This window comes from Myxocyprinus asiaticus, chromosome 24, assembly GCF_019703515.2.
Source record: "Myxocyprinus asiaticus isolate MX2 ecotype Aquarium Trade chromosome 24, UBuf_Myxa_2, whole genome shotgun sequence".
Classification (NCBI taxonomy): domain Eukaryota; kingdom Metazoa; phylum Chordata; class Actinopteri; order Cypriniformes; family Catostomidae; genus Myxocyprinus; species Myxocyprinus asiaticus.
The window spans coordinates 31,140,539-31,158,030 of record NC_059367.1 but is presented as its reverse complement, the minus strand read 5'-3'; the positions used below and the strand labels follow the sequence as shown (position 1 = coordinate 31,158,030).

The following is a 17,492-nucleotide window of genomic DNA, read 5'->3' as shown; positions in this document are numbered from 1 at the left end:
TAATAATATATATATATATATATATATATATATATATATATATATATATATATATATATATATATATATAAAATATCTTCTTTCGGCTGCTCCCGTTAGGGGTCACCACATCGGACCATCCATGATCCGCATATTTGACTTGGCACAGATTTAACACCACATTCCCTTGCTGATAATAATATAATATAATATAATATAATATAATATAATATAATATAATATAATCAGTGTTGGGTGTAATGCATTACCAAGTAATTAATTACTGTAATTAAATTACTTTTTCGTTAAAAAAGTACATTTTTCAGTAATTTAATTACAGTTACTTCTGATGTAATTGTGTTAAATACTGTATAGACTATAGAACAATTCTATATAAAAAATAGTGAATTTAAAATCGAAATTTAACGTCTAAATGTATGTTAAAATGTATGTTTTCGAATTAAATGCTGCCCCCTTAAATTCTTTGGCCAATTCATGAATAATTTATTTGATGTTATATGATTTATTTGAAAGAACTAAAAGAACAATTTCATGGCTATCCTTGTATTTTTCATTTGGTCGAGGCTGATCAGGGTTTTAGAAAGTAATTAGTAATAAGCAATTACTTTTCAGACAGAGTAATTAGTACAGTAATCTAATTACACTGTAGAAGATGTAATTAGTAGTTAGTAATTAATTACTTTTTAGAGTAACTTACCCAACACTGAATATAATAAATAAAATAATATAATATAATATAATACAAATAAAAAATGTAATAAAATACAATATAGTATAATATTATAAAATACAATATAGTATAAAAAAATATAATATAAAATAAAAGATATCATAATATTATATTATATTATAACGTATCGTTGCTCGCATGCACAACAAACCAATGGACTGAATCCAGCAAATTTATGTGAGGAAGTAAGTGAAAGTTGATACACTTGATTCGCTGGTTCTGGACACTTCCACCTTTTGTGATTGGTCATATTTGATTCCTTGAACGAATCGATTCCTTTAACAAGCAAATCAACAAGCAGAACCTGTTTTTGCTTTCGTGTGATTGGCTAATCTTTGTAAAGTCCCGCCTCCACCAGAAGCTAACCATCATGCTAGTCTGCCACTCCTCGCTGGTTCCATCCCTTCAACCTGCGCTGCTGACGGCACACATACCCACACAGTGCTGCGGCGGCCCTCTGTGGTCAGAAACTACTGTGATTTCAGGCGCAAAATACATCGAAGCGTCTCCATTGATCACTACACTCGCAGAATTAGCACTGCGCACGATCATCTATTAAAGGGGAGATTGCGTGAGCCGCACACAGGGGTGCAGATGTAAGGGAATATACCTGCAGACAACAGCTGCCACACTGATGACAGAGCAAAGGGGGAAGTCAGTTAGCCAGCTAACCACCCAAAGCTAAACTCCGACTATCAGGCGGGTAAATGTGCGTCGATTTGGACGGCTCAACGTAAAGCATCTGAACGGAGCCGGCCGTCCACTACAGGGAGTATTTCGCAGACTGCACAGTAAGCCTGTCAGATATTGGCTGATATTGCTTGAGTGTCAGGTCTAGCATTTGGCACACTGGCATTCTGGTTTGACTTCCGCACATATACTGCTCTTCCACCTTTAGTTTTTGCTTTATTTTGTATTTTCCCCTCTGACTGTATTAGACTATGAGGAGGGTGACCGTGCACTGTGTTGCCCGGCTCTTGCTCGCGGCGTTGTGGCTGCTGGTGGAAGAGTGTCGGGCTGAGAGCGGGGCCCCGAGTCTGGCTGAGCGAGTTATCTGGGCTGTAAACGCCGGCGGGGACGCGCACACAGACGTGCACGGCATTCATTATAAAAAAGATCCACTGGAAGGAAAATTGGGGAAAGGTGAGTGCTTAAATATGACGCTGTGGCTATTGCCAGCTTATAAAACATGATTCAAGATGGTCTTCCAGCCTGACCAGCAAAATGTGTCTCAAACCACCCTTAAACCAGTCAACTGGTCCTCCAGACCAGGTTTGGTGACCAATCAAGAGCAGTTAGCTGTTAGTGAATGAATAAGCTGTCTATGTTATGTATAAAGATGGAGAGAAAAACAAAAACATACCAGCACTGTCTTGTTTTATAAAAACACATTATTGTAAGTATTTAGCATTTATTGATTTGCAGTATTTTTTAAAGGGATAGTTCACACAAACATGTAAATTATCTTATTATTTACTCACCCTCATGCCATCCCAGACGTGCATGACTTTCGATCAATATTTAAGTCCTTTTTTTACTACCAATCTCCACTTATTTTCACATTCTTCTTTTGTTTTTGGAAATTCACATTCTTTGTGCACTATACTGGACAGGGAGGAAAATTTATAGTAAAAAAAAAAAAAAAGGACTCAAAAATTGATCGGTTTCTCACACACAACTATTATATCACTTTTGAAGACATGGATTAGACCACTGGAGTTGTATGGATTACTTTTATGCTGCTTTTGTGTACTTTTTTGAGCTTCAAAGTTTTGGTCACCATTCACTTGCATTGTGAGGACCAACAGAGCTGAAATATTGGCACTATTCTTTGTAAAGCTGCTTTGGAACAATAAGTTTTGTGAAAAGCACTGTACAAATAAAGAATTCTAAGAATGGATGGTATTCTTGTTAGTTTGTTGGCACTTATTGCAGTTTGATTATTGTGTGAAGCATAAATCAGTCATAATAAATAGTACTTATGAAGGGAGGGATTGGTTTTTGGTTTATCTGGTCCATTAGTAGCTGGTTATTAGGACTGTTGAACATATCAGGAAGTTACTATCACTTGAAATGTGATGACTGTCACTTCCTGAGTCAGATGAAAAATACAGCATTCATGCACATGTAAGGGCTTATGAAATCCATTTGAAAGCTCTGTAAAAACATTATGCACCATGGGTTTCTGTCAGATGTCAAATTATTGCGTCAGTGTTGCCAGAAAACTACCACGGTTTCAAATTCTTAATTTTCCGCTCTGCGCTTTGTTGGCTATAAATAGATTTAAGAACTAAAATGAGGCCACTTCTTAACAGAGGTTTTTAAAAAACATCCTCTAGTTTAACGTTTCATCAGCATGTTATGAAGCACAAACCGGCATGTACACCTGCTCCCACATTCACCTTTTGGCCATGTTGGCACTGTTTTCTCATCTCCAGCATCAGACTATGGTGTTCGGCTGCCTATACTGCGCTCCAGTCCAGAGGATCAGATTCTCTACCAGACGGAACGCTACAATGAGGATACATTTGGATATGAAGTACCCATCAGGGAAGAGGGAGACTATATACTAGTCATGAAATATGCTGAGGTTTACTTCGCTCAGTCTCAACAAAAGGTGAGAATTTCTGCTACACTGCTTGCAACCCTCATAAAATCACACAATGTTTACATCTGGTATTTAGATCTGTTTCAGGTGATCCAATCTAAAGTGGAAAGCGGTAAACATGGGTGTAAACGGGGTCCAAAAAACGTGTAATTTCCGCAGAAATTACACATATTTTCTGTGTAAATGTCCTGATGCGTACCAGACAACAAGGGATCACCTGTAAATCATCCATTGCGCTAAAATAATGGTTTTACACTTTGCCAGTTACAAATGGCTTTAAAAGAAAATAACAGACTTAACAGAAAATTTGGAAAATCCCATCCATCCATCCATGCATGCATGCACATATACATAAATTACATCAACATGCAGTCACTCAGATCATGTTAAAGGTTTAGTTCACCCAAAAATGAAAATTCTCTCATCATTTACTCACCCTCATGCCATTCAAGATGTTTATGACTTACTTTCTTCTGCTGAACACAAAGATTTCTGAAGAATATCTCAGCTCTGTAGGTCCTCACAATGCATGTGAATGGTGGAACTTTGAAGCTCCATAAAGCAAATAAAGGCAGCATAAATGTAATCCATAAGTCTCCAGTGGTTTAATCCTTATCTTTAGAAGTGATATGATAGGTGTGGATGAGAAACAGATCAATATTTAAGTCCTTTTTTTTTTACTATCAATCTCCATTTTAAATTTCATGTTCTTTTGTTTTTGGAAATTCACATTCTTTGTGCATTTCGCCACCTACTGGGCAGGCAGGAGAATTTATAGTAAAAAAGGACTCAAATATTGATCTGTTTCTCACCTACACCTGTCAAATTGCTTTAAAGACAGATTTAATCACTGGAGACTTATGGATTACTTTTATGCTGCCTTTATATGCTTTTTGAAGCTTCAAGATTTTGGTCACCATTCACATCTATTGTATGGACCTACAGAGTTGAGATATTCTTCTAGAAATCTTCATTTTTGTTCTGCAGAAGAAAGAAATTCATAAACATCTGGGAAGGCATGAGGGTGAGTAAATGATGAGAGTTTTCATTTTTGGGTGAACTATACCTTGAAGAGTGCACAACTTTTTTTTTTTTTTTTTTTTTTTTTTTTTTTGCTTTATTAACAAGCAGTAAAACTAGTAAATGATACATATAGTCATGAAAACAGAGACCCTCCCCTCGAAATCCGATCTGAAGTGGTCGAAGGTGATGCATTTGAGGCAGTTGGTACTACTACACGTAAATGTCGATCTGTTGCGCCTGACCACTTGTGATCGGATAGCAGAGTCTGATATTAACACCAGGTGTAAACAGGACCATCCTTGTGTAGTTTTTGTTAGTTGATATTTGAACATGATAATTATACTTTGATGTTCTAACCCGTAGCCCTTCTATTTCATACAGCTTTCCCTCCTAGTGTTTGATTTCATCTCTTTCTTGGCTTTTAAACCATTTGTTCACTCTTCTCAGGTTTTTGATGTGCGTTTGAATGGCCATGTTGTGGTGAAAGATCTGGATATCTTTGACCGTGTGGGCCACAGCACAGCTCATGATGAAATAGTGCCATTTTCAATAAAAAGAGGAAAACTGAGTGTGCATGGAGAAGTTTCTACCTTTAATGGGAAACTCACGGTAGAGTTTGTAAAGGTAAGAGTCACCCTATGCTTACTGTATACCTTTGAAACAACGTATGCATTTGATGTTAAAGTGGATTTTACTTGCATCAAGTTTTTTATAGATTCCCCAGCCCTTCAAGATCAAGATATTTTTCAAACAAACAGAATGGAATTAGACATTGGTTTCAGTTTCAGCACTCTAAAATCTATAAAAACAATCTCTTTGAGTAATAGCTATTCAGTCATCTTTTATTGAATAAACCAGACATGGATCAATGTAATAAGCCCTTTAATTCTTGTTTGCTAAAAGAACATTCATTTTTTTGTTAGAAAAAGTGTAGTCTTACCATTTTTTAGACAAATTCTGTCTAAACTAATTGTGGTCGCTTAAAACAGTTCTTATTTTAGTAGTGCTATTTTATTGATTTTTCCAAAGCTGCTGCCTTTTTTCTTATGTAAACAGCAAACGTGTTTGGCTTATGGGGTTTCTGCCAGCGATTAATTTCTGAGGAACTGTGTACATTGAGCCTGATGACAATAATGGATATGGCGAAGCAATACGCATTAACTTGTCTGTCAGTCAATGCACAAATCATCACATTTTCTGTTCTTTTTTTCACGCTTTTGCACCTGGTGAAATGCAACTCAATTTTGGCAAACCGTTCCATTTTACCAGAGGGAAAGTTCTTGTTTGATTGAGTTGGATAGTTTGCTGTTAGTTTAATTTGTGTTCCTTGATAGCAAAATACAGCCAAATAGAGTTCAGGAAGCTTTTGCGATAGTATAGAGAAGTAGTCATTGTTGCATAAAATAAAAACATTTATATTGATCATTAATTTTTGAGGTTCAAAGAAGAAATCAAAAGAGCTAAAAGCCACAGGCCTGACCATGTGCACGCCTCAAACCTTGTATTCACTGTTACAAACCCTGCAAGTCAGTCGCCATCCAGAATATGCTAGAATTGATTTGCATATTTTCTGCACTGGATCCATGTGTTTGCATGCATTCAAGCATTAAACCTTAAAATGTCTTGATCTCTTGTGTTCACAGGGTTACTATGACAACCCCAAGGTTTGTGCACTGTATGTGATGAAGGGCAAGCTAGAAGGTGAGAGGGACCCCTTGGATTTGTCTGCATGCACCATGTCTGTCTCGTTATTTCTGTTTCATCAGTTCAGTCCTCTTCTGTCAAGTACCAATCTACTAATATTCGAAGTTCCCACAGTCATGGGAAAACTAGAAAATATCAGGGAATTTGACTTAATATTATTTACTTTACCCAATTTAAAAATTGTGATTTCCATGCCTGGAGAAGTCATGGAAGTTAATACAATCTTAAAACGTCATGGGAATTTCTTTAGTAAATATATATACTTTTCTATTTCTTCTCCTCTCTAAAATGTTTCATTGGCTAGAAATCACTTTTTGTGATTTTAGTCTCTATAGACCTTAGAACGTCATATTTCAACGCCGTAGATTTGGTTTGAACATTGGGTGTGTTGCAGCATGAAGCATTTACATGTTTCCATTGATCATGGTATAAAAATTGGGGGGGTTGTACTTGCTTGATTGATTATTGGTGGGGGGGGATTAACATTCTCGTTGCGCGCGGCTGCGCTGATATCTCTATGTGCACAGCACAATATTATTCCCATGCAGAAAATAGAACAGCAAAAACAGATGCGATTGAGGCAAGATATCATTCTGTTTATTTTACACATTCTTCAGACTTAAATGGTGCTTTTGACTCAAAGACACTGGGTTGTATTTGGCTGTATTTTGTTTTTGATTTCACTGGAAGATTGCTCTGATGAGGGACAGAGAAATGGAGTGCGCGTCTGACAGCTGTGTGCAAGGCAGCGCTATGTGATGAACATTGCCTCTATGTCACCTATGGCCGAGTCCGCCTATGACTAGAAGGAAGGAAAATACTTAGCTTGACCAGTTTTAAAGTTAACGACTGGTAAGGGCATGATTCAGAGTAAAATGAACCTCATATAGCTTACTGCAGCTGCCATTTTCATAGATCACATGCACATTATCACATATTTTAAGTGTGATGCTAGCTGTATAATTTTTGGGGGGCTGAGATGAAAAATAGGGTCTAGCAATGCCCAAGCTCCAAAATTTATATATATATATAGTAGTTTGTTTGAACTGGATTCCAAAACTTCTAAATGTTAATATTGTATGTTTGATTTTAGAAACAAACTCTTGCTGATTGTGTAAACTACAGGAATATTGATATTAATCAAATATGGCATTGTATTTGTTGCTCACAATCGTTAAGACTACGCTAAAAATGTATATCTGCCAAAGGCAGAAAAAATATTTGAGTGAACATTGGTGGTGACTAGGTGGTACTTGAATGTTCTGATTTGATCGAAGGTGGTTCTTGGCCTGAAAAGTTTGAGAAGCACTGTTCTAGATCATGTCTAATTATCAACACCCCTGTTTTCTGGAGCTGGATTTCTTTTTGGCATGATGTATTTTAATGTTTCGTCAGCTGGATGATCAACACGAAGATGTCCAACCCATTGAACAAATGTGTACATCTATCCCTTACAGCCTCTTTTTCAATCACAACTGTAAAAGAAAAAAAAAGGTCCATAAACGATTTTTAAATATCCTTATCCAGTGATCACGAGCAACTGGAAAAGTCGTGGAAACTCATTGGTCTAAAGGTGTGGGAGCCTTGATTTCTAGAATATTTTTTTTTCTTCCTCTAACCAGATAGCTTTATATCTGTATATTTTCTTTATTTTCAATGTCCTGTCAGTTTAGTTTATACATATACTGTTTTACTTTATTTTTTCAATATATTTAGTTTTTATTTTAGTTTTAGCATTTTATGGCTGCCAAAGTTAAAGAGAGAGTTCACCCAAAAAATGTTATTTCTCTCATCATTTACTCACCCTCATGCCATCCCAGATGTTAATTACTTTGTTTCTTCTGATAAACAAAGATTTTTAGAAGAATATCTCAGTTCTGTTGGTCCATTCAATGCAAGTGAATGGTGACCAGAACTTTCAAGCTCCAGAAAACATATGAAGGCAGCATAAAAGTAATCCTTAAGACTCCAGTGGTAAAATCCATGTCTTCAGAAGCGATATGATAGGTGTGGGTGAGAAACAGATCAATATTTAAGTCCTGTTTTACTATACAGTAAATCTCCATTTTCACGTCCACATTCTTTGTGCATATCGCCACCTACTGGGCAGGGAGGAGAATTCATAGTAAAAAGGACTTAAATATTGATCTGTTTCTCACCCACACCTATCATATTGCTGCTGAAGAAATGGATTAAACCAATGCAGTCTTATGGATTACTTTTATGCAGCTTTTATATGCTTTTTGGGCCTTCAAAGTTCTGGTCACCATTCACTTGCATTGTATGGACCTACAGAGCTGAAATTTTCTTCTAAAAATCTTCGTTTGTGTTCTGCAGAAGAAAGTCATACATATCTGGAATGGCATGAGGGTGTGTAAATGATGAGGGGATTTTCATTTTGGGGTGAATTATCCCTTTATTGTGTTAACTGATATCATTTAATGCTGTTAAATCTCTCAGAACATCTAGTTTTATCACCATCTAGTGGCATTTTCATGTTTAATAAGGCTGGTTGTAAAGGTTATAATTTTATAATATACAGAGTATCAAAAACTAGAATGTATTTATTTATGTTGTTTTAGTTATGGAGTCATGAAAATGTATTTCAGTTTTTTCAATTATGTTAAGATGTTTTTGTCTATGATGCCTCTAACAACCTCTGGTTTATTCCCTAACTTTATCAGATGTTCCAAAACTACAGCCACATCCTGGGCTGGAGAAGAGAGAGGAGGATGAGGAGGAAGAAGATGAGGTTGAGGCTGGAGAAGGCGAAAAGAAGAGTGCCTCCACCGCTTCCAAGAATCCTGTTCGGTCCGGTCCACGCACCCCCAACCCATATGCTACTGATAACAGCAGCCTGATGTTCCCTATACTAGTGGCGTTCGGGGTCTTCATCCCCACCCTCTTCTGCCTCTGCCGACTGTGAAGGGAACCAGGTGAACGAGAGAGGGAGAGGAAAAGCGATTGACATCAGGCTGTGAAGGGGTGGGGGGAGGGACACACAGCTGCGGGGACAGGAAGGAATACAGATTGAAGTTATAACAGATAGAGAGAAAACAAAAGATGAGTGAGGAACTCAGCATGCAGAAATGTGGAGGTTTGAGAGATTGCTCCTCATTGAAAAAGGTGACCCAGAAAATACGAGGGCGAGGGCGAGATCATGTGTGTGTGTGTGTGTGTGTGTGTGTGTGTGTTTGTACACATTTAATATCAGTTTTAGTTTGAGGAGATCCAAGAGGTATTGAATAAATGCACACCTACACACACGTGAGGCAGGACAAACCACTTTGCAAACCTGGTTTGTCTGGTCTTGCAAGAGATAAGAGGAAGAGTTTGGGACGCTCCTAGATCACCTGTCCTAATTCATAGTAAATTATTGGCTAGGAGTATTTTCTGATCACCTATAGCATTGATCTGCTGTTCATTGGCCTCCAGTGGGAGGCAGAAATAGTACAGGAAACCTCTGAAGCCCTTATTGACACAACCCTCAGTGGCAGGTAATCAGGAGATATATTAAACACTCAAAGCTTTCTGTTACTCCAGGTTCTTTCATTGTCTTCATGATTTAAAGAAGCATTAAGAACAATGTTAATCACCTTATTTCCCATTCTTCAATTACATATTTGCATAGCAACACATTTTAATATCCAGCTGTAAATTATTCTTTTTTCCCCATTCACAAGGACAGTTTGGTCTCAAAATTACTGCATATCTTCTGCATTAAATAATACATGCAATTTTCTGCTAAAGTTGGGCATAGTTGTTCCCCCTTTAATTAGGAACATAAAGTGGGTCTTTCATAAACTGGCATTTGGGTCCCAGACATTAAGATTGTATTGAGCAGAAGTGCTAATTGAAAGTTTTAAATGCCCATATTTCTCCACTCATATAGGTACATGATGTGTCTTGGAAAGCATTTGATTTGATTGGTCAGTGTGCATTATTGTCTAAATTAACATTGCATGGACTTTTGTCATTACCATGTTTTCTTTTTGCCACTATCACTGAGTTTTCCTCCAGGCCCTTTTTTAACACCACCACCAAAGAAACTTTTTGATTTATGTGTGTTTACACATAATACCACCAGTTGTGGTGAAAATGAAAAGTGTTTCCTGATAATGCTATGATTGACAAATGTTGCCTGCGATCGATTGCGTCCAATGATGCATAGTTCAACAGATACATGCCTGCCATACACTGTGAAGTATGGATGCAGATGTGAAGCATGAATTTTGTATTCAAAGTGGCTTAATTTCAGTGCTGTCATTTAAGCTCGCACTCCTTTGTGATTTAATGATAATTGCGACTGTTGAGTGGTGGCCGAAAGTGAACTTTCACCAAATCTGGGAACATTTGCATTCCACCTCATCAATTTAATTTCTTTGAAAAATGCATTCTCTCAGCATGTTTTGTGACTAGTATATGTTATGTCTTACAATTTGTATCCTTTTTGTCTCTACGATCATGGCTGTATGTCGTTTTTTCACCCAGGTATTTCTAAACTGCAATTTTGTTCATTTAATTTTGGTCATACAAGCTTGCCTTAAAATGTGATTTGTGTGCTACCAAGAGACCACCTCTCACACTGCTGAAACCATCGGACTCTTTCAATAATGACACAATCATGCCACTGTACTGTTTGATTGTGTCCCATGTGTGAGTGCTTGACCCTTTCTCTTCCGTTAACTTGTAAAATAAAATACTTATGTTGGTCTTCACCCTCTCACGATGGGAGGGCAGCGTTTTGCCTTTCATGATAACATTGAAGCACCTTTTTCAGTTATTAGAGTGTTGCAGAAAGTTGTTTGCTTATTGTCGCCAAAGTCACGAGTTTTGTTGTTCCTCTTATGAACTTTTACACGGTGCATGTGTATATAAGGTACTTTGTTCACATTTGTTGTGCCATACGGTTATTTTTCTTTTGCTGTTTGTTAATGCTCTTACTATTGGGGTGTCTGGGTTTTTAAATCACTTGTTAAAGTTTGAAGGAGTAGCCTTGAAATTTGTTCTGGTTGTGGAAATGGTCTTTATAATGACAGTGATATGGTTTGCAGATAGTCACAGACACTCTGACTTATTGTCAGAAAGCGCTTGAATCATTTTGAGAGTAGTTAATTTACGGTTGGATTTCTTTTTATGTTGTATAATATAAGCAAAGGATATGGGTTGAATATTAAAAATATGGACACTTTGTCAAAAGCAGTTGCTTTTTCCTCAGGATCTTTAGATTTACTAGTGTGAATTATTGCACTGTCGGATGTTTGTTTTTAAAGCATTTTTGGTTTCTTTTTAGGTTTCTTTTTATTTTCTGTTTTTCATCATGTACTTTTCCCTGTTGCCTTAAATTTGAATACATCCTCATGTGCTTTAACATTATGTGCTCTCAGATTTGATCTCTGTTAATTTGTTGCATTGTGGTTCATCTTTTCTTTGTTTTGTCACCTGATCAAAATACACATCTCCTTGGACAGTAGCCGAAGACCACATGGAGGTCCTTCATTGTGCCCTCTTTCGTGAAGAGTTCATGTGTATTGCTTCATGCCACACAAACTGTTGTCGCAGGATGTAGTTCCTCGGATAATGTTAGACATGTCTCTGTTGAACTACCAGTCCCCCTTTAACCCTCCTCCCTGTGAACTGAACAGAACATGGAAACTGGTGAAATAATAACAGAACTGTTACCCCCACTGTCCTAGAGAGGCTTCTGAACTGAGAACTGCAAATTGATGCGGTTTCTTTTTAATAAATGTGCTATTTTATCTAACTGGCCTTGAAGTTTTTTTGATTTTATTTTTTTATATAGGACATTTGCCTTCACTTATCTACGCCGTTTCATTCATTAGACTGTTGACAATCAGTTTTAGTTTAGGTTTAGAAATAATTGTATTATTTATTGATAACTATTGGTGTGGTGCCTTTTTAGAAGTTCAACAATCAATGCACTTTACAGTCAATGTACAATTATTTACTTTTAAAGCCACTTTTTGTATTGTTTTATTTTTGTATTGTATTGTTACTCGTCTGCCACAATAATGTAATGTATTTGAATTATCAGAATTATTATATTTACTTAGGGTTCCGACGGTCATGGAAAACCTAGAAATAATAGGGATTTTTTTAAAGGCAGTTGCTATTTGCACCCTGGTGTAAATAGTGGCAGATACTATTTGCACCACTAATTAAATACTATCATACAGTGTATGAGCATCACTGCAGCATGTTTTTTGTGTTTTTTGTACCACAGACACACAACCAACCCCTAAACCTAACCTTAACCTACTAAAAAAAAAATTAACCATGGTTTTACTACAGTAACTATAGTATCACCATGGTATTTTGTAGTAAGATCATAGTAACCACAAAATTGAACTTGGTTACTATATAAACACCATATTACTGTTGTAGTAACAAATTGTTAATTGCATCAAATCTATGGTTTCCATCAACAAACATGGTTACTGAAATATTACTATAGTAAAACTACCTTTTATATAATTTTTTTATGTATTATGAATAGTATTAAATAAAATATTGAGAGGAGACGGGAAAATGAATGGGGAAAGATAGTGACAAATGCGCAATCGAACCCGGGTCGAAAAGGCACTTTAACACCGATATTACGCCCCACACATATTTTAGAGATCCTTGCCCAACACCACTGAAGTCACACTGTCAAAGCAATTTGTCGTAAATTTCTATGTTTCCAATAGACTACTGGGGTGCAAATAGCTCTACTGTGTGGCAGGTTTTATCTACACCTGGGTGCAAATAGTCATTCCGTTTTTTTAAAATAGTGTTTTCCAGGCCTCAAAAAGTCATGGGAAAATCATGGAAATTTCTATTGTGAAAATACACAGATGAGCCAAAACACTATGACCACCTGCCTAATACACTGTTGGTCCTCCGTGAGCTGACAGTACCGCACTGACCCGCCGAGGAATGGACTCTACAAGACCCCTGAAGGCGTCCTGTGGTATCTGGCACTAAGACATTACCAGCAGATCCTTGAAGTCCGGTAAGCTGTGAGGTGGAGCTGCAGTGGATTGGACTTGTTGGTCCATCCCATGCTCAATCAGATTGACATCTGGAGAATTTGGAGGCCAGGGCAACACCCTGAACTTTTCTTCATGTTCCTCAAACCATTCCCAAACAATGTGTGCAGTGTGGCAGGGCGCATTATCCTGCTGAAAGATGCCACTGCCATCAGAGAATACCATTGCCTTGAAGGAGTGTACCAGGTCTGCAACAATGTTTAGGTAGGTGGCACGTGTCAAATTAATGTCCACATGAATGGCTGGACCCAGGGTTTCCAAGCAGAACATTGCCCAGAGCATCACACTTCCTCCACCAGCTTGTCGTCTTCCCACGTGCATCCTGGTGCCATCACTTCCCCAAGTAAACAGCACACATGTACACGACCATCCACATGATGTAAAAGAAAGCGGGACTCATCAGACCAGGCAACCTTCTTCCGTGCAACCCCATACGCATCAGGGCACGATGCACTTTGTGTTTTGACACATTCCTCCCGAAACCATCATTAAAATTTTCCGTGACTTGTGCCACAGTAGACTTTCTGTTGGTTCGGACCAGATGGGATAGCCTTCGTTACCCTTGTGCATCGATGAGCCTTGGGTGCCCAACATCCTGTCGCCGGTTTGTAGTTTGTCCCTCCTCGGGCCACTGTCGGTAGGTACTCACTACTACTGACTGGGAGCACCCCAAAAGCCTTGCTGTTTCAAAGATACTCTGACCCAGTCGTCTAGCCACAACAATTTGGCCCTTGTCAAAGTCGCTCGTCTTTACTCCTGCCCATTTCTCCTGCATTCAACATGTTGAGTATGAGAACAGATTGTTTGCTTACCATCTGATCTACCCAGACCTTGACATGTGGCCTTGTTAGATGATCAGTGTTATTCACTTCACCTGTGAGTGGTTATAATGTTTTTGCTCATTGGTGTACATTTTCAGATTTGGCTCCGCTCTAAAATATTTAATCGGCTTGATATTTCTTGTGGGTTTTTTTTTTTTTTTTTTTTTTTTTTTTGTGAATCAGTCAAATCGGTTTACAAATTGGTCAAAACAAATCATTAGCAGATAGATCTGAATCAAAATTCTTAATAAAAAAAAAAAATCTTATTCAGTAATTACAAGCGACTGGAAAGGTCATGGAAATTAAGCAGTCAAAAAGGGCAGGAACCATAGTCGTTGCTAGACCCTATTTACAGTGCATCCGGAAAGTATTCGCAGTGCTTCACTTTTTCCACATTTTGTTATGTTACAGCCTTATTCCAAAATTGATTAAATTCATTATTTTCCTCAAAATTCTACAGACAATACCCCATAATGACAACGTGAAAGAAGTTTGAAATCTTTGCAAATGTATTAAAAATTAAAAACGAAAATAATCACATGTACATAAGTATTCACAGCCTTTGCTCAATACTTTGTTGAAGCACCTTTGGCACCAATTACAGCCTCAAGTCTTTTTGAGTATGATGCTACAAGCTTGGCACACCTATTTTTGGGCAGTTTCTCCCATTTTTCTTTGCAGGACCTCTCAAGCTCCATCAGATTGGATGGGGAGCGTCGGTGCACAGCCATTTTCAGATCTCTCCAGAGATGTTCAATCAGGTTAAAATCTGGGCTCTGGCTGGGCAACTCAAGGACATTCACAGAGTTGTCCCATAGCCACTCCTTTGTTATCTTGGCTGTGTGCTTAGGGTCGTTGTCCTGTTGGAAGATGAACCTTCGCCCCAGTCTGAGGTCCAGAGCGCTCTGGAGCAGGTTTTCATCAAGGATGTCTTTGTACATTGCTGCATTCATCTTTCCCTCGATCCTGACTAGTCTCCCAGTTCCTGCCACTGAAAAACATCCCCACAGCATGATGCTGCCACCACCATGCTTCACTGTAGGGATGGTATTGGCCAGGTGATGAGCGGTGCCTGGTTTCCTGCCATTCAGGCCAAAGAGTTCAGTCTTTGTTTCTCATGCTCTGAGAGTCCTTCAGGTGCCTTTTGGCAAACTCCAGGCGGGCTGTCATGTGCCTTTTACTGAGGAGTGGCTTCCGTCTGGCCACTCTACCATACAGGCCTGATTTGTGGAGTGCTGCAGAGATGGTTGTTCTTCTGGAAGGTTCTCTTCTCTCCACAGAGAAATGCTGGAGCTCTGTCAGAGTGACCATCGGGTTCTTGGTCACCTCCCTGACTAAGGCCCTTCTCCCCTGATTGCTCAGTTTGGCCAGGCGGCCAGCTCTAGGAAGAGTCCTGGTGGTTCCAAACTTCTTCCATTTACAGATGATGGTGGCCACTGTGCTCACTGGGACCTTCAATGCTGCAGAAACTATTCTGTTCCCTTCCCCAGATCTGTGCCTCGATACAATCCTGTCTCGGAGGTCTACAGACAATTCCTTGGACTTCATGGCTTGATTTGTGCTCTGACATGCACTGTTAACTGTGGGACCTTATATAGACAGATGTGTGCCTTTCCAAATCATGTCCAATCAACTGAATTTACCACAGGTGGACTCCAATCAAGTTGTAGAAACATCTCAAGGATGATCAGTGGAAACAGGATGCACCTGAGCTCAATTTTGAGTGTCATGTCAAAGGCTGTGAATACTTATGTACATGTGATTTTTTTCGTTTTTAATTTTTAATACATTTGCAAAGATTTCAAACAAACTTCTTTCATGTTGTCATTATGGGGTATTATTTGTAGAATTTTGAGGAAAATAATGAATTTAATCTATTTTGGAATAAGGCTGTAACATAACAAAATGTGGAAAAAGTGAAGCGCTGTAAATACTTTCTGGATGCATTGTAGGAGGGCTTCAGCCCCCTTAAATTCATCTCAGCCCCCCTAAAAATCTGTGACTGCAATCAGCACGCAGATCTTTAAAACAGCCACAGCACTGCTCTAGTTTAAAGCGTGAGACTGCATTGGTGTTTTTTTCCACCTGTAAAGACTGATTAAAGTGCGAACCAATAGCATTGGAGTGAAGTCCAGGCTGTAAAGGAGCATATTATTGGTTTGACTTACTGAACGAATACGCCCCATTTCCCCAGTCGATTAGTAAACGAGCAAGGATCAGCGTCTGTTGAACGACTGAAGGAGAGGAGGGAGGTTGTTCGTTTAGTTCAGTAATCTCATTTAACAAGGAGAGAAAAGGGCTGGTTGGATTAAGAGTAAATGTGACTAATGACATTTCAATGACAGCAGGATTCAGGATGTAATAAAATCTAATTATTTTTAGGCTAATATTGTCCTTTTGTATAGCTTGATAGTCATGCACAATAGATCACAAAATGATATGTTTGTTGTCAGTTGCGGAGAAATGCTTATGATGCTTAAACACTCTGCTGAAGTTTCTTAGTAGACGCATATTTTAATAAAGTATAATTAGACTTGTTTTGACTGAATGATCCGGTGCTTTATCAATGGTTTAATGACTCACTCAAAACACATGAAAGACATTTGTTGCAGCCTACTGGCCTACGTGAACAAATCTGAACTACCTGCAATCTTTTTATTTGTATTTTATACCTTTATTTTACCAGGTTAGTCTCTTGATATTAAAATCACTTTTTCTAGTGGTTTGCTCTTTTCAAAAGACGAATTCAAAAAACTCAAGTCATGAGTTAATGACATAGAGTACATACAGTAGAAAACTCATCTGGAGATAGTTCACTCCACTAAATAACAACTAAACTAAATGTGACGTTTTTGTAACAATAGGCTTTTGTGGTGTTTGTTATAACTTTATAAAAATTGCAAAATTATTGATTCATTATCTAAGATTTTTGTTAAATTGAGAGTAGAAAAATTATTGTTTGAACAGTTAAGCGGTTTCAGTTATTTTTATGATGTAATAAGTGTGTTTATTATAGAAAATTACAATATTCTGAATGAATATTAGCTACTGTATCTTGAATGATAAAAAATTTAAAAAAACTATCTGTAGACCAATCCTTGTTGAAAATGATTTAGAGGCTTCTCGTAGATGGCTGTGGCTTCAAGTCATCAACAGAGCAGACTGGACTGAGGAGATCATTTCAACTCACTGATTTGCAACAAACATATAAAGCGAACATTATTACAGGTTTGTTATTAACTCATTATAATCATTACAATCATTATAATAATTGTATAGCTAAGAATATTTGTGTATATATGATGCTTTTGTGTCGTACCTTCGTTTAATCGTCTAATCTGTCAAATCTAACACAACAGTCTATCAGCTTTCTGCCGCCACTTACTGCGCATGCGCCGAAGTTTCTGTAAACAATAGGATCTATACAACGACGTGGAATCATCTTAAAGTTTCATGGGGGTGCTGAGCCCCCCTTAAGATTGAAATCCTAGGATCGCCCCTGTTTGTTATATAATTTAAGTATTAAAATTATTGTTATCTTTTTTTGGGGGGGG

General features: G+C 37.9%; 1 protein-coding gene across 3 annotated transcripts; it reads left to right on the top strand.

The window, feature by feature from the left end:
* The first annotated feature begins 1,134 nt into the window (after positions 1-1,134).
* LOC127414818 (malectin) lies at positions 1,135-11,829 on the top strand. Of its 3 annotated transcripts, XM_051653148.1 has the most exons (6): positions 1,135-1,521; positions 1,669-1,873; positions 3,169-3,347; positions 4,809-4,985; positions 6,005-6,062; positions 8,750-11,829. In XM_051653148.1, exons 2-6 carry the CDS (start codon positions 1,672-1,674, stop codon positions 8,989-8,991), a joined length of 858 nt encoding a protein of 285 aa, XP_051509108.1. In that variant the 5' UTR covers positions 1,135-1,521; positions 1,669-1,671; the 3' UTR covers positions 8,992-11,829. The 3 variants fall into 3 exon arrangements, with proteins under 3 accessions (XP_051509108.1, XP_051509110.1, XP_051509109.1); XM_051653150.1 differs by lacking the exon at positions 6,005-6,062; XM_051653149.1 differs by having other exon boundaries at positions 1,135-1,873.
* Positions 11,830-17,492: the final 5,663 nt, after the last annotated feature.

What these genes read in the sequence shown, in the direction of transcription:
- LOC127414818 (XM_051653148.1), top strand. Translation starts at nt 1,672, where the DNA reads ATGAGGAGGGTGACCGTGCACTGTGTTGCCCGGCTCTTGCTCGCGGCG. An exon ending in GGAAGGAAAATTGGGGAAAG is followed by an intron (nt 1,874 to 3,168) that starts GTGAGTGCTTAA and finishes TCTCATCTCCAG; the next exon opens with CATCAGACTATGGTGTTCGG. An exon ending in GATGAAGGGCAAGCTAGAAG is followed by an intron (nt 6,063 to 8,749) that starts GTGAGAGGGACC and finishes TAACTTTATCAG; the next exon opens with ATGTTCCAAAACTACAGCCA.